The sequence below is a fragment of the Rhea americana genome, unplaced genomic scaffold (assembly GCF_003343005.1).
Source record: "Rhea americana isolate MKP2758 unplaced genomic scaffold, rheAme1 scaffold_3, whole genome shotgun sequence".
NCBI classification, from domain to species: Eukaryota; Metazoa; Chordata; class Aves; order Rheiformes; family Rheidae; genus Rhea; species Rhea americana.
This window is the reverse complement of record NW_028186423.1, coordinates 12,636,402-12,658,838: the sequence shown is the minus strand read 5'-3', so window position 1 is coordinate 12,658,838 and position 22,437 is coordinate 12,636,402. Positions and strand designations below refer to the sequence as shown.

General features: G+C 37.4%; 1 protein-coding gene across 13 annotated transcripts in view; it reads right to left on the bottom strand.

The window, feature by feature from the left end:
* Positions 1-103: 103 nt before the first annotated feature.
* LMO7 (LIM domain 7) overlaps positions 104-22,437 on the bottom strand; it is a 131,161-nt gene continuing 108,827 nt past the window's right edge. For 6 of the 13 annotated variants that reach the window (XM_085309512.1, XM_085309520.1, XM_085309521.1 and 3 more), the window contains 15 exons: positions 21,886-22,061; positions 21,120-21,180; positions 20,066-20,122; positions 17,961-17,986; positions 17,535-17,639; positions 15,771-15,863; positions 13,911-14,284; positions 11,761-11,826; positions 11,393-11,458; positions 9,493-9,545; positions 7,568-7,790; positions 6,384-6,656; positions 5,010-5,118; positions 3,151-3,253; positions 104-840 (listed from right to left, as the gene is read on the bottom strand). In XM_085309512.1, coding sequence (XP_085165638.1) covers positions 818-840; positions 3,151-3,253; positions 5,010-5,118; positions 6,384-6,656; positions 7,568-7,790; positions 9,493-9,545; positions 11,393-11,458; positions 11,761-11,826; positions 13,911-14,284; positions 15,771-15,863; positions 17,535-17,639; positions 17,961-17,986; positions 20,066-20,122; positions 21,120-21,180; positions 21,886-22,061 — 1,808 coding nt within the window. In that variant the 3' untranslated portion in view covers positions 104-817. Of the gene's footprint in view, positions 841-3,150; positions 3,254-5,009; positions 5,119-6,383; positions 6,657-7,567; positions 7,791-9,492; positions 9,546-11,392; positions 11,459-11,760; positions 11,827-13,910; positions 14,285-15,770; positions 15,864-17,534; positions 17,640-17,960; positions 17,987-19,867; positions 19,910-20,065; positions 20,123-21,119; positions 21,181-21,885; positions 22,062-22,437 lie in introns of all 13 variants that reach the window. The other 7 variants (XM_085309518.1, XM_085309525.1, XM_085309524.1 and 4 more) reach the window with 6 other exon arrangements.

Sequence of the window (22,437 nt, the reverse complement as noted above, 5' to 3'; positions counted from 1 at the left end):
ATAATTTTTCTCCCCAAAACAAAATTCAAACAATTTTTTTTCCCCAACAAATCACCTTACGGACATATTTTGCTGGATAGAAAGAAAAGAAACTTCTAATAAATGCACTATCAGAAAAATTTATTTACAAATACACTGTAATTCAACAGCCATCCTCCACTCAGTGTGTGGAAGAAAGTGATAGTTACATTTTTCAAATGGGAAGAAAAGGGAACTCTTCCCCTTCAATGGATTTCACAGACTATTACGCCATTACCACTGAGCAAACAGATTATACTTTGTATTTAACTTTCAAAAAGCACTTAATTTTAGAAAACACCATATGAAAAGCAAACACATTCTGTGCATATAAGTGTAGTTTCATATTAACCTAGAGAATTCACTTTCAGAATATGTCAAAAATAAAGATAGCCATTGCAAATATATATTTATATTAACTATTTCTCTAATGCTCATTTCAAGAGCTCAGAAACAAAATACCCTCTTCATATACCATTGGAAAGTCAGCTAGTTGATTATAAGCCTCAAAAATATTTTGAAGTTATTAGTGAAAATATATTTATTCTCCCTTGTTCTTTCAAATAATTGAAGCTGAAAAGTGAAAGCATTTTCCTCAGACATTTCCTTACTGCAATTACTTTCTCATAAATAAAAATACAGTTACATGAAGGATATAATGCATTGTTATGAAGACTAGACAAGCAAAAGAGTTACTCTTAGAAAAAACACACATACACACAATATATATATTTATAGATCTACATCAGCAGCAATCACTTCTTCTATCTGCAACAGTGGTTTCATATCTACATTTGCTTCACATGGAGGTTGGATGTCCAGCTGTTAGAGAGACAGAAGAAATCGGAATTAAATTCTTGTTACTGAAGCACCTTAGTGATAAAAATTAAAATTTTCAATTGAAAAATTGACAGATAATGGTAATTTCCAATTCTCAGTAGATTCCTAACATCTACTGAAAGTTAGCAGTAAAACCATAATATACTTGGAGTTAGTAAGTCAAATTTAATGAAGAATAAAATTTTTGATTTAACTCAACAACTATACCACCGTAAGTATTTCATGTCAAGTAATTTTCCATAGAATATGCACTTTACTAAGTTTTTCAGAGTTATCTTTTGTATCAGCATGAAGAGAATCACTTTTTTTCTTTGAATTTACCTTTGAACATAAATTAAGATTCGYGAAGCAGCTATAGCAACAAAAGCTTTTTATTTTCCTCTCTCTCTCAGCATACATTTGGGGATACCTAACAATGCATTGGTGTTTCACTGTAGTAAAGCTGCAGGTATAAAACACTTGAACAAAAAATGAACAAAAATATGCAAAACCATCACACCATGGAAATCACACAGTGAATATTAATAAACCTACATTTTATCAAACTTTTAGCCAATATGGTCACATTCCAAATCAGTTAATAATCAATCAGGTTGGTGCCCAATGCTAACTGCAGGCAAAAGAACCTGTACTGCAGACCAGTGCTGTGTCTTTGGCATATATTCTCATTGCAACAATCACACAGTTGTTTTTTGGATTATTCAARTCACCAATTTCAATGACTACTTTACCTTCAAGCTCCCCTCCCCTAACTCTGCTCCCCTATGTTTGGAAGTGCCCTCAGACTCAGGAAGCTGCAGTCCTCAGGGAAAGCAACAGAATCACTTCTCAAAAATTTACTCTGCTTCACTGGTGTGGCTTTACGGGCTACAATATTAAAGGCTGACTAAACGGCACTTTATCCATGGTGTTTTTGTTTAAAAAATTTCTGATTCTTTTCAGATTTATCCATCTCTCCAACTGACCTTCCCCATCTCCCCAGAAGAAAAGATAGGCAAAGCTCAAATAACATGTATTCAATCTTCTGCAAGTAAGTGCCTTAAATAGGAATATTTTGGCCCAGGCATACTAYGAGCAAGGAAGTAAGATCTCCTAACAGTAATTCACAGAGATCTGGACCACCTCCGAGGGGGAGGAGGGATTTTCTCCCTCCTCCTACTGACCAYAGCAGCATCCCTGCTCCTTCAGTCAGCCTCTGTGGATGCACTGTTAGTGTCAAGGAGAGATGTGGCRTTTTTCCACTTGTAGCCCAACCAGCACACAACTGTTTGAGCTCTCTGTCTTTGAGGTCAAAGAGAGCCTGACAGCTGCATCAGACACAGAGCTGTGCTTTGAGCTGGGCTTCACCAGTCAGCAGATGCCTGAGGTCCTGCTCGTCGTCGCAGCCCGAGCAGCCCGTTCCCTTTGCTGCCTCCTGGGCCTCCATGAGCAAAACGTGCTGTGCTCATGCAGAAGCATGGACAATTTCCCTAGCAAGTCATTCAAAAACCTTTTCATTTAAATGAAGATCATCATTCTATTTTTATGTAGTAAATACAAAATTCTCCAGAGCCACATAAAACCTCTGGGATAACTTCTAAAAATTAGGAGGTTGTCTAGCACTTTCTACAATAGCAGAGAGAGAGAGACAGGAAAAAAAACATCTATTATTCAAAGCCTTAACTGCTCCAATAAGTCAGAATTCTGTAAACTGTAATAAAGGAAAAGATTTACTTACAGATCTTAACTGAAAAATGCAGTATTTCAATTCCCTGCTGACTTGTATTTAAACGAACAACCAATCATAAAGCTRTAATTCAAAAAGTAGCATTACAGAGAGGAAAAAATGGCATTTTTGCCACCTGCACAGGATATACTAATAGCTTTCCTGGCACATGTCAGGATTGAATTAAATATATATTCAGATTAGTTTTCATAAATCTAGACAATTTTTCAAATGATTTCTCTGTTACCAAGATRAGCCTGTTCAGCAACAGACAACAGCTCCCAGACACCGCTTTCTCAGATCTGAGAGGAAAGCAGGATGACTGTACTACTTTTTCTGTCTGAAGCTCSTTAATAGTAAGGTGATAAAGCCAGCTACCAGCAAGTTAAAAGTTAAGAGCAACTACCTTATGAAAGAGGAACTGACAATCAAACCTTTTTGAATCTATTCACTAATATACGAACTTAAACATGAAAGCTATTGACTGGCTCAGCTATAAAAACCCTTGAGGTTTCTACGCTTAAGCACAAAACACTGGAGCACAAAGAAGAACTACAGTCGTGCGCGCCGCAGTCCGACTGCCTTACTTTTAAATCTGATATAGCAGTCGTTGCAGAAGAGCTCRTTGTTTCGGATCCTGACTTCAGCTCCAGAGCGGGATCCCCCGAGGTCACATCCGCAGGCAACACACTGCACGATACACCAATAATTAGCAACTCCACACAAAATACTAAAAAGAAAACATTACTCAAAAGCAGCTTGGATTAAAACTCAGAAAGCTTGAGCCATAAACCCACAACCACTAAAGCAAACGTGTAACAATTAGTAGATCAAAACGCAACCAGCCCTGAGAGAGTATTTTAAGGCGATGACCGGACAACAAATAGCAGAGATACACAAACTAAACAGATACCAAGCAGAAGCTATTCAGAGATTAGTTCATTAAATCTAATTTGAACCTCAGTTTCTCTGAAACTAGAACTGGCTCAACATGAAAGAGTTTGTTCTTTAGACGGCAACAGCGATTTTGGCACAGGGCACCTGGGTGTGCTACTGGCAGGTTCCAGGCGGCTCTATGCTGCGAGGCTCCYCAGCAACTTGGCACTCAAAGCAGCAAATACTCGCGCACCCTCGTTTTATTGGGTTGTGCATCATTTTAACATGTTCTCCTCTGGAGAGAGGAGGGCAGTTTCATTTTTTTCTTGAATAAACACACGAATGAACAGCTTGATAACCTTCAGACTAACTRTAAGTTTAGTGGCTGAACACACCTTTGCTATGGATATGAACCACCTCTGGGAAAGACTCCAACTCAAAGCGTAACATTCTCCTTACTGAATTTACAAAGCAAAATGCTTTGCTGCCTACAGAAAGACAGATAGCTGGCCTGATTAAATGAGAAATTAATCTTTTGGATGGCAGTTTGTTCAACAGCTCATTAATTTTAAAAAAAATTTGGAGAAGATAAATTTGTAATTCTCTTACCCAGGTCAAAACCTACTGATTGATCTCCTTGCGCATATTATATGCTCTCTGGAAAGGGAGTGAAGAACAACCTTCCCACATGATTCCCATCCCACCTCCTCAGGTGTGCAGGAATAGGAAAAGCCTTGTAATGCCTTGCAACATTTTGGCTGATACATTTGAGCTGGGCACAGTGGGAAAATGTTCTGAACCAGACAGAGAGGAGTCTTTCCTAAACCCATGGAGGAAGTAGGGTCCAAGGGTGTGTCCAAATTGGAGTCTAATTCCTCATCTGGTCCTAGAACAGGGGAACTAACAATTCATACATCTTTTTTAGACAGACATAATTCTTTCAGCTCTGTGTATGCCCCAAATTGGCTGAAAGTCACGTAACCATGTCTCAGTGCTGAGCATGAGCTAATATGCCCAAACTTCTGATCAGGGCCGATTAGTGCTAACCACAGCTTTTGGTTGGGTGCCGAGTTGTATCCTGCCAGTTTGGACAYTGTCAGCATGCCTCTGCCAAGAAAACACCAGGTGAACACTATCTGCTACCATCAATGCAGCAGCATGGGGCAAAACAATGCTCCAGCCCTTCAGCTAGAAGGGACTGGTCACTTTAGATGATTCAGTCACCAACTGCATATTTAAATATCTCAGACATGAGGTATTTTRAGAGGACTCAAATTTTCTAGAAGTGGCTCAGCACCCAATTTTTTCCTGCTTTTTTTTGTTGAAAGAAGGAAGAACAGTGAGATGCAAGTCATCCTTGTTCACCCTGGTGCTTGAGAAATAGCTCTGGAGTTGAGTGCTAAATGCCTGCAGATAGGATTGCCTCATGGAAATATGCCTGTAGCACGCTGTCAGAGTAGAAGGCAAAGCAGGTGATTAGTAGAGCACCTGTGAGCATAACACTGAGTAGCCAGCCATGCGTGCTCCTGATTAGTTCCTGTTCCTTCGTGGTGTTACTCTCAGCTCTCACCTTAAAGCAATGTAAATGATAACAAAGACCGAGAGACTCAATGATCATGGCTGCTCCTTTGCCCAGAACGTTATTACAGTATGAACAGATTTTCTTCCCACTGACTGACCTAGATACAGAATGAAAATCCTTAAAAATCAGCTTGAAAAGGTTTAAATGGCAAAGAAAAGTTATAATTTTTTTTTGAGATTAAAAACACACAGAATACTGGTAACAAGTGAATTGTTCAGTTGCTTGGGGAAAATAAACTGAAGATGAATATTCTGTACAGTAGAACTGAAAGCTAGGGAAAGCTAAAATGAAGCTAATTTAAATTTAAAGTTACATAGGAACAAATGAGAAAATTCTTTCACATTTCTAGGTGATGTTTGGTTGCATATTGCTAAATTCAGAGAGTAAAACACACAGCTTTTCCTACTCCTACCTCACTTCTTGTTTTTGGGAAATCATCTAAAGGCTATATTTTAGCTAATCCCTCCTGCCAAGTCTCACCATCTGCACTTTATCAGATAACAGAAGGCTAATCCTGGACATGCAATATTATGTTAGCTCTTTGAATGTATGCCATACAGAGGTCAATTTCCACAGATTCACCAGGATGTTAGCAAATCAGAAAACTGAAGTGAGAACAAGAACAACAAATATATTTAAAAGGGTTGWTTTCTTATGCTATAAAGAACGCAGGAGCCTAGCTTAAAAAAAAAAAAAGTCAATTTATCAAGTGTCTGAGAATGTAAGAGCAGTGTTTGTAGTGTTATGCTATATAATACACAATTGTGTGTGGATGATTCTCTACAGTCTTATCTGAAGGTACTTTTTAAATGTTTCAAGTGCATAAGACAGCAGTTATCCAGCCTGCCACAACTGAATTCCATTTTTATTTCAAAATATGTTGCAATTCTTGCTCTCTTTCCCAAATTAAAAACAACATCCTACTCTGTAATTCTTCAAGGTCATTGGTTATGAGCATTCCTGAGTGTTCCTTGAGTAGATATTGACCACATGCCAGAAAGCTGAGAGGGGAGAGATGAAGATGAAGGYAGTAAACTGTGTGTTTTAGGAATCTTTCGTTAAAAGAAGCCTAAGAAAATAAATGCCTGAAATGCCAGCTGGAGAAGGCTTTTACTAATCATTGTGGTAATCAACACACACCTTGGAGACTGGTGATTTTTTTTCCCTCTGAATGGCTGCAAGGAACAGGGAGTTAATACCAGCTCATAGTTTCAGCTATGAGCCAGAAAAATTAAGGCACTTTTATTTAACATCTTAGTTAAGGTTATAGCTGAGAACACTGCTGTAGACCACAGTATCTCCAGATATTGCTCTTCACCACAGCCCAAGGTTTATACAACTCCAGCAAAGGGCACTACTGACCTACTGTGCGTCTGCGACCCTGGCTGGGAAGCAGAGATGTGTGACTGAGCCTGGGGGACAGTCTGGGAGAGAGACGGGGCTCTTGCAGAGCTGGCCGAAGGAGGTGCTTTGTTAGAGGAAGGAGTGCGCATGTAGGCTCGGTTTGAAGTGGACACTGGGCGACTGAAATCTTGACTAGATGACAGAGATGAGGAGGATGCAGACTGATTCAGCCAYGAATGATGCCTCCATGAACTTGTTCTTGAAGAATCGAGATTGTCCAAAGACTCACCCCTGTAATATAGTTATATATACACACAGATGTAAAGGGCAGTACAGCTGAACCAAGAGACATATTCCAGTCGTAAAAAAGGAAAACATTATCCTAGCATTTTACAGATTTTCCAGCATGAATATTCTTATTTGATCACCCTGAGCAATACTTTTAATATATTAATGTAAAGCATTTCAACTAYCCTGTGTCCAGTGCTGGTCTCAAGGGAAAACACACTAGCGGGGTGAAAGAAAGGTGGCACTCCAACACTACAGAATAACGGCAAAACACTCTTCTCTGTAGTCTTATCAGGGTGAACTACATCAAAATCTGTTGTATCTCAATGGACCTCAGATAGTGGGTTTGTTTGTTTTCTCCCAGGGATACCAGTTTGAAAATAACAATTCACCTGCCACTGGATAGCAACACTGTCTAGAAACAAAGTGTTGGCGCAACAGCCAAACACTCCCATAACTGATAACTCAGCCTGTTTCCTAAGCGACAGACCCAACATTTACATGTTACTTAAAGCAAGACACAAACTCTAGAATTTCGAAAATGATATTTCTATGTAAAAGACATCATCTTTAGCTATAATAATCAATTTCCACAATGAATTGTCATACTAGAATCCTTAAATGCATTTGTCAATGACAAGGCACACTATTGATTTCCACCGCTGGTATATCAACCAAGAAATAAGGAGTTACTTACAGGTCACAGAGTCTCATCTCCGCACTCTGTACTTGAAAAAACTGAATCCCAGCTATAATGCAGGCTACTTTCTTCCATCTGTACTGCCATTCAGATTACCTTACAACATTTTATAGGCTGGATTTGTTTCTGTACTTTGCAATACGAACTGAAGCTTCGAATAACCAAACAAAAACATCTAACTAGAGACAAAATTAATTTTTATCATGATTCCTACCTCCTCATACTATTGCCGTACAGACTAATAGGCTCCTTATGTACACTGGAACTGCGCTGCCTAATCCAGCTGCTGTCCGTATGAAGAGATGTTTTCTTTCTCATTTCCTGAAGGATTTGTTGTCTCTCCAGCTCTGCTGCAGACAGGCCATGCTCCTTCTGAGACCCCTTCTGTGACTCACTAGTGTTCCAGGACCTTTCTGAATGTTTGCTGAGAGTACCTACTTGAACAATACGCAGAAAACTTTGGCTAGACATCTTAAGCATCCAGTACCCTGGATACAGTTCCAGAAGCAGTAATTCATCATCATATTCACAAGTTTTTCTAGTTCTCTTTCCACAGTTGGATTTCAAATGACAAGCATCAAACTTCACAATATATCACTACTTATAACAAAAATGTTTTAGTCTTATTTCTGTTACTGTGGCCCTTTACATGATGTTTAATTTATATACAGATAGGAATTTCCCTTCACTTCTAGCGAYAGGCTTTTTTAAAAGAGCATGACACCTCTTAGTTCTACAAGTTGAATTCTTCCTCTCCAGTATCATAAATTGAAGCACATGTAGAATATATAATTGAATGGTGGGATACTTTCTTYACCTTTCAGAATTTATATTTTCTTTCTGTAAGTTGTTCCTGTTTTCAGGAATTCTTTCCCTATTCAAGGTGTTAGGCACATTGCTTAATCTTGATATGCTTATTTTGATAAACACGCACACTTATATTCAAATCTTACATAATTTTCTCTATTATTTGGATGCTATGTTAACYAGTCAGTGTCAGAGATTTATGGTCTAGAAGACCTTTAGATCCCTGCTTGAAATTTTGAAAGGGGAAACAAACAAATCATCTTTCTTTAAAAGGCATTTAAATATTAGATGGCAGCAATTTTGTTCTTTCTGAACATTGTAAATATCTTTCATAGCAAGACTCTTGAATTGAGAAAATAWGTCACTTCAATTAAAATTTCAATCCTTTTAAATATTGTTCTGACTACAGATTTTTCTCTCAGTTTTATTGCTATAGATTACCATTATACAATATAGTGAAAGTTTATTCTCTCATTAGTCTCTCTGACCAAGCTTTAACGCATGAAAGCACTATTGTCAATCTGCAATATTTCTTCTAGTGCACCATTTATTTTCCTCAAAGTTCTTTTTATRTATATTATATTATATATCCTTTTTCTGCTTTTGCTTCAGCTTATGTTGCTGCAGCCATCAATTCACTAACTTCTCATAAGCACTGTCACCTGTCAGACTGATGTGTTTGCAAACCCACTGTTAGAACAAAACCTTTTTCATCACATTTCAGACACAGAAATAGTTTTTGGAAGACAACTGCTGTAATGTGTTTAGAAAATTGTTTATAAACTTTTGAAAAAGCAGTAACGTAACTGAAGAACATAACTCAAGAAAAGCAGCAGGTCTTGGAAAAAAAGACACTGTAACAGTACCAAGAATGGACTTCTGGCTGTGTTAGTCCTACACTAATAGAAGTTAAAAACAGCTAACAGTTGTGCCAAATGGATAACATGTTGGCATGCAGAGCTTTTTTTTATTGACAAAGGAAACATAGCATGAGCACATACAACAATTTCAGTGCTAGACCTACAGGACAGGGTTTATCTTGTAAAGTTTCAGTCATCTAAAAGTTAGGCATCTAAGTTTCATAATCATTTCATAATCACTGCTAAGGYACTCGAGAGCAGATAATCATGTTTGTCTCAAACCTATCTGCTGACCGTATCAATTTTCTTTTCCTGTTAAAACTTCAGTAAATTTTGCCATGTTATGAATTTGAAGTATGATGTATCAAAAAGGTCTTCGACAATTAATCTGGTTAGGATGACTACTTCTGATGCTAGACCAGCTTCTGAAAAAGATACATTTGAAAAATAGTGGAAATTAAACAGTACTTACCATTTCTGTTTGTTGTGACTTCATCCAGTTCTGATGTTGATTTTGACTTATTCCTAAAGACACAGAAAACATTACTTTCTCTACCTCAACTAGGAGACCCAGTTATGGACAAAAGTCTTATCACTCTGGATTATAGATACCCAATCCTTCCTTTCATTAGACCTCTCATCAGCTTGCAATGTACTTAAAATAAGAGACAAAAAAACAGACAAAAGGACAACAGTATATTAAGGGAGGAAAAAAAAAAAAAAAGATGTCAATATTGGCCAACACAGATAATCACATACTAAAGACTTGTGAAAGTTTCCAGCTTCAGCTGTAAGGGACCAAGCATTGTATGTTATTGAATAAAAACATGCAAGAAATACAATCCCTTCCCCATGGAAGCTTTGTAAAGATTATAGACAGAGTGATAGCTTTCAAAGCAGATATATAAAATAACCTAGCTTTATAAGAAGCTGAAATCACACTTCAACAGTGCAATTACTAGACTGTAAGCAAAGCACATCCTCAAATACTGCAGACTTTTCTGGGGGTTTGTTATTCACTGATTATACCCAGCAGCATTTTTTTTTTTAATTAATTTTAGCCAAGAAAGGTCATTCAAATATACAGGAAAAACATATGGCAAAAAGCTGGTTTGCTGACAGTACAGAAGGGAGCTTTAGCAACACCTTTTTGCTACCTGAAATAACAGTTTCTCGGCTTCAAATAGCTCAGAAAGAAAAACTCCTTTGCAGGACCACAACTTCAACAGCAAAGCTATGGATGGCAGCACAGCAGCATTTTTGCACATGTAACAGTGGCTGCATAGGAGTTTATAAAGGGAGTTTTGTGCTTTATCTACAGGTAAATGATACATAACCAAATTGCATCGCTTTTCTTGATCCCCCCAATTTTAGTTATCTGTCATACAGTGCTGATCTACTGTTTTACTCATTTGAAAGGACAATTGCACAGTTTTTAGTGAACAGGACTTCCAAAGAGCAGGGCACCCTGGTCCAGGATGATTTTAGAGCCTGARCCTCCTCCTCATATACATATATACATATTTAAGAGGCAACTATTTAATGGAAGCAACTTTCTGAAGTTAGATTTAGATCTTCCAGATCTAAACAGATCCTTAAGTTGTACCCTGTAAATTTTGGGGTCCCTCTTAATCCATAAGAATGGATTAAATATGCAGCAGAGATTATCCTTTGGGGCTACTATGCAATGCTATCTAGGACAAAAGCTTGATGGAAGTGTCCTAGATTTAGGTTATCATGGAATTTTATTTTRACCACAACCAGTAATTTAAAGGGAGAAGAAAAAGTTGTCTATTCAAAGAKCCCAATAAATCTGTAATAGCTAACATATTCTGTTGAAATAAACTAAAACAAACAAACGAACCAACCACTGAGCCCAGCATAAAACAAAACTGAAAACGGTCAAAGCGAAGAGAATGTAACTTGACAGGTGGTACAGCTCCTGCCTTCCTGATAAACATGCCACTGCTATCTCTCACTTACCTCTCTGCTTGCTATCTCAGGTTTCACAACCTTGATCAGGACAATTGCACCTTAGTTTGTATAGTACATTATGACACAATCACAATTTTTGGCTGAAATTGTTTTCCAACAGCCAGGTAAGTCTAGTGCCACCTACATATTTACTGCCTTATATTTCTGCTTCTCCCAATAAACTCCTGCTGACTGTTGTTTACCACAGAGMCTGCAATTTGCCAAAAGTGTGGCTACTTTTTTCTCAAGATGAAAACATGACATGAAAACTGCAAAACACAGCAGCAAAACATAATATGAACTTAATCATCATGGTTAAAGTTACTGGACATTTCAAGGCTTTCTGACACAGAAATAGCGATGTTATAACTGATGCTGAAATTCAATATCACACATACCTGTCAGCAAATGACTGATCAGGTTGCTCCTCACTGGTTTTAGATACCGCATAACGCTCATAATGCCTACAAACAAGATATATTTTTAAGTTCATTTACAGAAAAAGATGCATATAAGCACAAATATTTTCTACTAAAAATACTCAAAATACCTTAAGCATATAATAAAAAGAGTGAATGTTCTAAGCAGGCTTAGTCTTATTAGCCAGAAACAAAACAAAAGAATCCAAAGAAAGGTTGCTGGAAAAACTGCCTGGAAGTACTTGTTTGTAAGTGACTAAAAATCTAAACCGCAGCACGCCAAATTAGTTAACACTTATTGCAGAAAGTAACATTTTAAAGTACTTAGTAGTTTAATTTTTTATTACCTGTCAATGAGAGGATGGCCAGATCGCTCCTCTATTGTTTTAGATACTTCATAGAGCTCATAATGTCTAAAAACAAAATACAGACAATAATATACTGACTGAAAAATTTCTAGAAGTTGAATAAACAGTAAACATATAGAGAGAAAAATGAGAGAGCTCAGATGTATCAGTTAGGAACATGAAAATCCATGAGAAAAAAGCCCAAAGACTTACAAACACTGCAAAAATTTTAAGTATCAGTAAATGACAGTGTTCACCTTATCCATTCCAAAGTCAGGATGTAAGCTTTGTCCAAATACAGCAGCTCTTTAAAAGCTGAGTGTATATTCTAGCAAACTGTTTGGGTGTAGTCTAGCCCAGAAGGAGAAATACTTACAAAATCACACAAAGTGGTGATCCACTTGCCTGCCCCCAACCTCAGTGCTCTGCCACTAGCAGACAGCCAGCACAGCTCTTTGGGACAAGTATCATGCCTTCATGTAAGTTTATACAACATTTCACATTGGATGTTTGGCTACCATCATAAACAAACGTTTAACATTAGATACTTAAAACTGCAGTTTGACTGAACCTGCTCATTTACTATTAAGCAAAGCCATCCTTGTTTAAAAAAACACATCCTTTCGCAGCAACCTCAGAAGCAATGAAATCCTACGGGACTAAAGTACACATCAAAGATTTACATATGCAATTATATTATGGCAGCTTAATAAGTTACTGCACAAAGTCTTATTATCCTACAATTGCAGCAAGCTAAAACTGTAGAGGTACTCTGGCTCAGCTGCCAAGAAGAACCTGTTTAGCCATTTTAGCAAATGCACCTCTGCTTCGCTCAGCAGGGACCTCAAGAGCAGAAGTAATTTAACATGAGTTAAAGTAACTCCAGATCTCACAATCTCTCTTGCAAATATATGCAATTTTGTAATCATATTTTCTTCTCCTAAGATTTAACTTACACCAAGCATTATCTTTAGTCATCTCTTTTTGCTTATACAACAAAGGGAAAAAACCCTCAAGAGAAACACCAAAAATTACTGGCTTGTGTATGACTAGCTAAGTGCACAACAGAACAAGGAAAAGTTATTGTTCTAATCTTTCAGCTAGATTAATCTCCCATGACACCTGTAATAGTAGTAAGAACTTTTCTGGGCAAGAACATGTACTTGTGAATTAATTACCTTTTTAAATTTATTTATTTAAATAAGCTGCTGAAGAAAAAAAAAATGTTTCACCTCTAGAATAAATAATACCCACAGTGGATACTTCTAACAGGTTRTAATACCTAAGCCAGTATCTGTTAACCCAGATATCACGATAACCTAGATATCATGATGGGTAATCAGCACAGCAATTAAACTGTATTGTTGTATTGTCAAACTAAAATGAGAGAAACCWCTTGAAAGTCAGATATGTATTTGCTGGAAAAATAGTTAATTTACTATTAGTTCTGAAAGCCTTATGTTGAACAACTGGCTTTCAATTTACAAGATTATGCAGAGACTCTAACAAATCTTCACAGTAAGTGCTACAGGTCATCTTTGATTTGGTTGTAATTACTGTATTTATACTTCGCTTTCAGTTTAAAAATCAGCAGAAATGGATTAAAAGGACACAGGGAAAGTTTACTCTTCTACCTTTAAAAAGAATGAGCAGCCTCAGCAGGATGATTTGTGCAATAAAACATCACTTATGGCAATAGGTATTTGCAGTCTGTAGCAATTTAAGCCATCACCAAACAGCTTCTAGGTGCCAAAATGCAAAAACACGCATGTAATTATTTCTAGTCTATTTCAGGGCAAAATAGAACAGGTTTATCTAAGGTAAAATGGTTTGCAACAAAGTGGACTAAAGAGTATTACAGGGGAGGAATTTCCTCAAACTATGCCACTYAGTCACACACACTTGTGTGACGATGCTTACACTATGCCTAAGGGAAAACACAACCAGGCCCTTACTATTTCACTGCTGAAGTATGTATATGTAGCTAGCATGTTYAGGCTATCAAGTGGTACCTTGCAGTGAATGACTAGTCTATGATAGGAATCATACACAAATGCACTTATACAGTCAGGACTTCTACACTCTTAGAAAAATATTTAATTTCTACRCAGATGGAAGAGAGGAGCACAACTCCTTTCACAAGAGCAGACCTTTGGTACTGCGGCATCTCCACTGACGCTTCCCTCTGCCTTTCTGCGTGCCGCTTCTGCTCCTCCACCTCCGTGCGCCGCTTCTGCTCCTCAGCGTATTGCTGTTCCTGCTCTTTACGTTGTCTCTCTAGCTCCTGCTCCTGGAGCTCCCTTTCTCGCTGAAAACGGAGGGCTGCTTCTTTCTGGATCCGCTGCTCCTCCTGGACCCTCCTCTGTTGTTGTTCTTTTTCTTCCTCATGCCGCAAGCGTGCCACTGACTCACTTCCTCCATCTCCTTCTGCATTGTCAAGGGCACTTGTTCCAGTGCTTGCCCTCCAGCTGGACACTGATGGAGTCAGTGCAGGGACAGACATTGTGTTTAGAACCGTCTGCTCCTGCAGCAGGAGAGGGGAAAAAAAAAAAAAAAAAAAAAAGAAAGAAAAAGAAAAAGAAAGAGTGTTGAGGAAGGAAGTTTATATATATATATATATATTTTTATTTTTTTAAACAGAGAAGCTTGTTCATGTAGAAAACAGCTTGTTTATTCTATAACAGAAGACTGGGATAAAAAGCAATCCAGAGATTCTCAATACAATGCACACAGTATATTTTGGTTTCATCTTCCGAGTGTCTGCAAGAACATTCTCCTAATACAACAGCTCCATCTCATACAGCAACCTTAACTAGCTCCACGGGCTGTATGTCCACCAGTTTTACACCAGTGTGTAAAACATTCTTCTTTCTAAAACATCTAAACATCACTTATTTTTCAAGTTAGCACATCTGCACTGAAAACAAGCTCTTCTATGATGCCCACAACAACAAAAAATCAGTATATACACCAACATTTTTGCTTACCCTTCTTACTCAGAAACTTGAGTTCTACCTAAGAGAACCACCGCAAGCATGTACCAGACCAATGAATTCCACATGACTTGCATGTGGAGGAAGTCCCCATCCTCCTGTGTCCCTCTAGCATCTGTAAGTCAAGCCTCAGACCTACCAACCTATGACTCTTCTCTCAGATGTGAGAAAAGGTCTTTCAATGGTCTAAAAATCTTTTAATTGACACGAACAAATATTCTACGTCAATTAAAGACTGGACCAGTCTTTGATTCTAAAAGTTAAGATGACATATTTTACATTCTTTTGCTACTAAGTCCTCTACCAGTTCAAAGAGGTTTCTTATTGAAGTCCTAAACTTAATATTAGAGTCATCTTGTTCATTATTCTATGTAAACACAACTGCTCTAGCTAGGATGACTGAACCAGTAATCCTTGATCTCCTATAGCAATAGAGAAGACATCTCCCACATACAAGAAAAAAAAAAGTGTTCATCTTCCTATAGGCAACAACCACAAAAGCAGGCAACTACAGAAAACTGATGTATTCAATATTTTGAAACATTGCAATGCTGAAGTTGATTTAATATTAAGTTTATCAGAGAGAGGATGAATGATGACAATAACAAGTSAGGCACTTATGAGTGTAATGATGAAGCAGTAAAGCAGAATTTCAATAGGTAACACAAGGAGTTAAATATCATTCTGCAAATGTGACCATTTTCATTCTGGTCACAATAATATCCTACATGCTCTAACTTTTTGCCAACATATTTCTGGTATTAGTTACTTATCCATCAGGAAAAAAAGTCTAATTCAACAGGCTGCAGGACATCCCATTTCCTCTTTCATTCCCATCTTTGCAACCTCTTTCTGTCAAGTCATAGACAATGTTTTCATAAGTATTTATTTTTCAAAGTGAGAAGATACATGACATAAAACAAATTATTTCTCTGCTTCCCTATTTCTACTATTAGTGGAAAAAAAAAAGGACCATGAAACTCCACTGTTACAGGTTAAGCCATATTCATAGCCTACCTCATCTAAGTATTTGGAGCTCTCTCTTTCTGCTTCCTGCTTAGCTCGTAGCCATTCTTCCCTCAGTTTTTCTTGTTCCCGTTGGTATTTCTCCTATTAGATTAGATTGAAGTTAGATGAACAATAAGAACCATGGTATGTTTTATTTGCATAAAATATAATACTCTTATTTAATATGCTTCAGAACAGTCAGACTGGTGTGGTAAAAACATGCTGGAGCTCCACCAGGCCATTGGGTCTGGCATGAATGAGTGAAATCTTGGCCCACATACAACCACAAGGAATTTGGTCATTGATTTCACAGAATCCAGGTTTACATGCTAGGTCTCCTAACAACTGTCCTCACATTTGTTGTATTCCCTGCCTTACAGTTCAGTTTCCATTTGAACAAAATCCAGCTATGTGAGGTATTTCTTGAAAGACGGAGTAATTATGTTTAACTTGGAATTGGATACAGTAATAAGGTAAACACAAAGTGCTCTCTAAGTGAAATCTGAGGCAGTAATTTGGTTTGAGAGAGAACACTTGATCTTTTGGAAGCTTATATAAACAAAAGCCAGTTTCTGGACTTCTGAATTTGTCCTATAACTGGATTTGGTATGAAACAGATGCATTGTCTTAAGGCATTACATAAGRCACACAAAAAATGGTTTAGTGGGTTTTGTCAGTCGCCACTTAGGTCTTGGGAACAGCAAAATGCTTAACAATATCAAAAGTATTCCTTCCAAGAAGTAAGTAAAGATTTAATTTATTCTCTGTTATCATCATTGGAATCCTGGGGAAGAAAGGGAACATTATTACTCTGACCAAATTTAGTTTTTCAAGACTAAAGAAAGAGAAACAAAGAAAAAAGTGATGGTAGATGGCTGAGACTGTTCTCTAGAAGGAAAGAGGAGCCGAATTTTGTTTTTTAAAGTCACTTCTTTACAGCGTGAAATAAAGCACCCAAAACATAAGAGAACATACACATATTTAGGAATGCACAGCTCTAGCCTAGTAGAGTTTAGAAGCTAAGAGGAATGAGGGAAGTTAAAACATCCTAAAAGCAATAGGGTAGCTAAGTTGTGTTTTGAAATTGCAATCCTTTGCTACATGCGCCAATTTTATTAAGAGAGCTTCTGCAGAGAAAGTAATGTTCACCAATGTCTCGGTTAGCCAACAGACAGTTTTCAGACATTTGTTTTAGAGTAATGATCACAGCACATTGAAATACAAGCCCATTCAACTCTGGAATGTGTTTGGTTTTTATACTGTCCCAAGGTGAAACACGTTGCCCCTTCTCTCTGCAACTCTTTCCTCCAGCTCTAGCAAACTGGATGGTGAAAATGTTCTTTGCATTCATCACTAGCTTCAGCTTCCTGAACTCAGAGGTCCTGGGAATCAGGCTGACCAACAAACAGGATGCTAACAGGTATCTAGCCAAGGCACTGGCTCCCTTTTCTTCACCTCCAAATACAAGACAACACCTCAGATTGAAAGACAACACCCTAGAGACAATTTTCTTAAAAAACAAAACTAGTATTCAAAAGAGAAGACTGCTGCCACTTTCATGAAGCTCACTAGTGCATTCCCCCCCCCCCTTTTTTTTGCTGGGTAACTGCTAGTGCATGTTTCCGTTCTGCCCAGAAAGCATCTGAAATTCTTTTTAGCGCATCAATAGTTGCAGGAGTTGAGAAAGGTTTTCTTCCCTGGCACTTATTAGACTCAAAGAAATGCCACCTATGATTATGAAGCCATTATTATTATGAAGCAGGTATTATGTACCTGCAGTAAACGCTCTTGCTCCTTTTGCCATTTTTCTTGTCGTTTTCGTTCTTCCTCTTGATCCCAAACACGACGAGCAGGAGCACTAATTGACGGGACTGGGAGCTAAAATAGCACAGAAATGAGATATCTTTATTATCTTCCCTCAAGGTAATCGACACTCTACATTTTAAAACTTATTTTTTTTTTAAATTAGAAATACTAAAGCCATTACAAACAGCATAGCTTTAGAGTGACAAGAACTTAAATCAGTCTTTTTCAGAGAGACAGAATGTAACCATTCTTTTATACGCTAAAACATTTTTAGTCAGCAGTTTGAGTTTACACTGCCTTAAAATTCTGATCAAATAAAAGCAATAGAAAGCAGGGAGTTTCCTGAAACCACCAAGGTTACACACTAGTAAGTAGTTTGTAAATAGTACTTACATCAGGCATTGCTGTCTCTGGGCCTCCTGTAGTATTTAGAAGTAGAAGACAAAGCAAAAACAGAAATTGTTAGAAGCATACTTGTTATTACAAGACTTGTTTAAATGTGGAAAGTCTCAATTTCTGACTAATTTTTGCTTCTTCTGTAAGCCATATGTGCACGACCCTACGTCATTTAGTCGAAGGCAGAATTCATTAGGTGCCTTCAACTAATGTGTGCAGTTGTGGAAAAGCTTTACGTACTTCCAAGTGCCATCAGAAACTGMTTGAATTAGCAGTACATCTCCTGTTGCAGCAAAAGTGAAGTTATTTGCTGTGGTTTTCCTATTGTTACCCTGATACCTGGCTGTTAGCATGACTGTATTCAACTCTGTCAAGCACTGGACTTTAATAGCAATAGACTTCCACAGGCAACTTCTCTACCACAAAATAATGTATTTTCCCTTTCCACTGTCCTCCTTTTCTGCTCCCCAAAACACACTTGATTTCAGTGAGCTTGTCAACACTCACCACAAACTATGCTATTTGAGGCCATCACACTTGCTTTTGGTCCATGACAACATGATTTTAAAAGATTAAACAAATTAAAAATTGAGAAAATATAAGGAAGCACAAATTTAAGTGTAATCTTTTCCTAATCATCATCTTATACCTTTATTTTTGTTCATTGCTAGGGATTTGTTACTTAGCTCTCAAAATTTCAGTTCAGAAAAACAAAAATGTGTGAAAAGCAAGAGTTAAAACAGTTTTCTGAACACTGGAAGCTGAGAAAGTGGTGAGATTTAGGATACAAAAGACATCTAATGAATCTCAGATCTGTATCTAATCTACTTATATACAATTTTGTCTTCATTATGGACTGGAACAGCTTCAGTGACGATAGGAATTGATCTCCTATTAACTATTTTCCAGTTGCACCAGGAAATGCAAAACAGGCAKAGAGAACAGACATTTTGCTCCCTTTTCTCACCCCGTGAACTTATGCTGGCCTATAGAGATTCAAAAACAGGAATCCTTCATTTCTCTATAACATTCAGGTGTCAAAGGTTTAAGAAAGAACAAAARTGTTCTGAGTGTACACTCTAAAAATGTCCTTTTTCCTCCTCTGCAGAAATCAAATATTCTAAATATTGCTATAAAACTTATTGAAATAAAAAGAAATTAATAGCAAGACTTGAAATATTTGATCAAGCAAAAAAATGAGTAACCTCATTCCCCCCACAACATTGCAAGTGCAAACACAGAAGCATTTAAAAGCAAACAGAATCATAAACACAGATTTAAGCTTTGGCATTTCACTTATCACTTCTTGAAAAAGAAAGCCATCACCACAGAGGACAAAGTCCTGGCTCCACTAAAACTGCTGGCAAAACTCACATGGGCCTTCCAGTGAGCCAGAATTTCACTCTTACAGGCCACAGCCAAACAGCAAAGCATACATAGTCTGAGGACAGCATTAGACATACAACAGGAGTGAAAGCATGTGAGTTGTGACATGCAAAACACCAAACAGCAACCTACAAAACCAAGTTGAGTGCCTTTTTTTTTTTCTTTAAAGATAGCACATTCAATTCAAAATTCATATTGGTTTTCTTAGGATCTAGTGACATTACCACATAATGGAAGGTCAGCCACTTGCTGTATTCTGTCAATTTGGATGAAAGTATAGAGTTGCAACACCATCTAAACTCCAATTTACTGTGAAATATTTGATCATTATCTTTTTGAATTCTGCACTAAGTCTCTGCTGGAATAGTCAACATTTTTCTGTTTTGTAGGTAGTAGCAAATCTGAACAAAGTGCTATACTTTTTACTCTACCCAGTGGAAAAAAAAAAGAAAAAAGTTTGAATAACATAAGGGATTTAAATAGCTTTAGATATAAGAGAACACACAAAGACCCATTACCACAAAGGTAGACCCATGAATTGTAAGAATAACCTGATGGCCCTGGGGAAAGAAGGGAAATTAATTATGTTGCTTTGTCATAATTGCAACAAGTAATGCTGAAGAGGCATAATACCCAACACCAGAGACTTATTAGGAAGTGTGTGCAGCAGAAATAATTTCATGGGGAGTACATGAGATGTTAGCTCTTTGTTTTACCTTGTTCAAAAAATTGTGACCGTCTTTTTAAGTTTTTCAAAGAAATAGGTTCAGATGCTATTTGAAAAATACAAAGAATACAAACAAGTCAATGAGGTGCTGTCTTTTCTTAAATTACCACCACCACTGCATAACAAACAACGTTTGTTAGACCTCCAATCTACTGCAATGCCTGTTCAAAAAGCCTGGGACACAGAGCAAATCTAATCTTTCATAACAAAACCCACAGTTTTTAGTAGGTTACACCATATACTGATTAGTATTTAATTCTAGCACTAACAGTGTCCAACTATGACAACAGAACAAGGTCCCACAAGGACTCAAGGTTCCTCCTGCCTAATTTAAGGCCCTTTGAGATGCCAAATGAGAAGCTCAATTGCCACAGGCTCCATTTAAAGTCAGCAGAAAGGCATTTGCAGAAGGCAACTGACCTCTTCAGAGAATTCCTTTATAAACCACCAAGCACATGTAAGATAAAATAAGGAGTTCCCGTTTTACAATTACTGTTCCATTAGGAAGTCTACATACCTGCTTTCTCTCTCTCTCTGTCACCAAGTAAGGCTAGATTTGTTCATAGCATCATGAGCATCAGAAGTCATCAATATTTTCWCCAGGAATAAAAATTAAAACCAAAACCAACCAAGCAAGAATAACCCCCACATTTGAATTAAAAAAAATGTTGAATACTCTTTTCCCAGACAATGAAATAGATTGATAGTCATACTGATCAGTCTCTACACAATGCAGTGGTAGCTATAATATACTCTGTGCCTTCTGCTTCTTTCATCCCTACCATGCACTAAATTTACAACCACTAATGCCGAGTCATAGGATTTGTCACTGCTTTGTTACCAGTCTTCTGACTGCTTAGCACACTGCAGAAGCAAACTACACCCAGTTCGGATGCAATTAGATCTTTGTGATATCTGTCTAGCTTTCAGTTCATTAAGGTCTCACTTAGCCCTCTGTATAAAGCTTGCGATGATTACAGGTTTAGTATCTACACTCATTCCAAACCCATACAATTAGCACATAAAAAGAAATGACAGTTTACCTCTTTGTTCATTAGAGCCAAGATCTCCTTGCATCCCATTTATCAATTTTGTTTCTGTATCCTAAAAAGCAAAAAAACAAAAAACAAACCTCATTCATTAGTTTTGTGTGGAAATTTATCACGAAGTCAAACAAGACTCTCATAGGAACTGTATATTAAACATCTCAGAATGATAGAAAAGCCCCCAAAAGCATAAATCTATTTTTAAAATTCCTGAGTATACTATATAATAAAAGGACTGCAGGTAGTTGCTGGGATCAATAAGCAGCTGTGAACTGATAGATGCAGTAAAAAAAACATTAATTTACAAGAAAATGCCAGAAACTGAGATACTGAGATAGCTCTCCCAGTTCAGATCCTTGACAGGCAGTGAGTTATTTGCARATAATCTGAAAGCATTGTACAACTTCTGTTCCTCAGGACTGCAACTTTCACTTATACTAATAATGGAGATGATAGGTGTTTCTAAAGAATAAAGAGTTTTTACATTTTAGTAAAACACACTGCAAACAGATTAACACTTATGCTATACTCACGAACAGACAGTAGCCAGGCTTTAAAGCATGTCTCATTTACCTTAAGCTATACATAGCTTAATCTCCATATCTGCGTGTTTGTAGAAATATGAATTCTTTATAATAAGCACATATACAAGTAACAGTAAGATTTCTTAAGTCAGYTTTTCTTCTCCCTCCTCCCTATTAAGGCCTTAAGTTTTGACTTGTTTCTTCCCCCCAAAATACCATGACCCTTTAAACATACTCACAGAACTTTGCAGGCTGCTGGAGAAATCTCTTTTTGGTGATATGGTTGAAGTGTTGGAAACTTGTTCTCCAGAAGTTGCATCAATCCATTTATTTTCAGATGTACCTATAATGTTGGTAGCCATACTGGTGAGATTGAGGATTTTGTGTGGCAGGGAAGGCTGGCCTGTGCCCCAATCTTTTTGGTATGTGGAGATCAAGAAGTTAACGTAGACAGTAATGTCAAAGAACAGAACAAGAGTTAGAGAAAACACATTCAAATAACAAAAACAGAAAAAGACATGTAACAAAAGAGGGAGACATACAAGTCAGGCAGAATTTGCAAAGACAGAAAAGGGGGCTTTTATGAGCAGACCGCCTTCCCCAAAATGCAAGTGTTAGTCAAAAGCTAGGTAAAAGTATACCAAAATGCATTGCTAGCACGGACTGCAGCAGCTCAACATTACAAAGTAATTAGTATTTATTGAAAATTATTTTATTAGTAAGAACCAAGGAAATTCTCCCAACTTCAGCTCCCACATGGAAAATTTTGAAATAGAGAATATTCAAGGAAA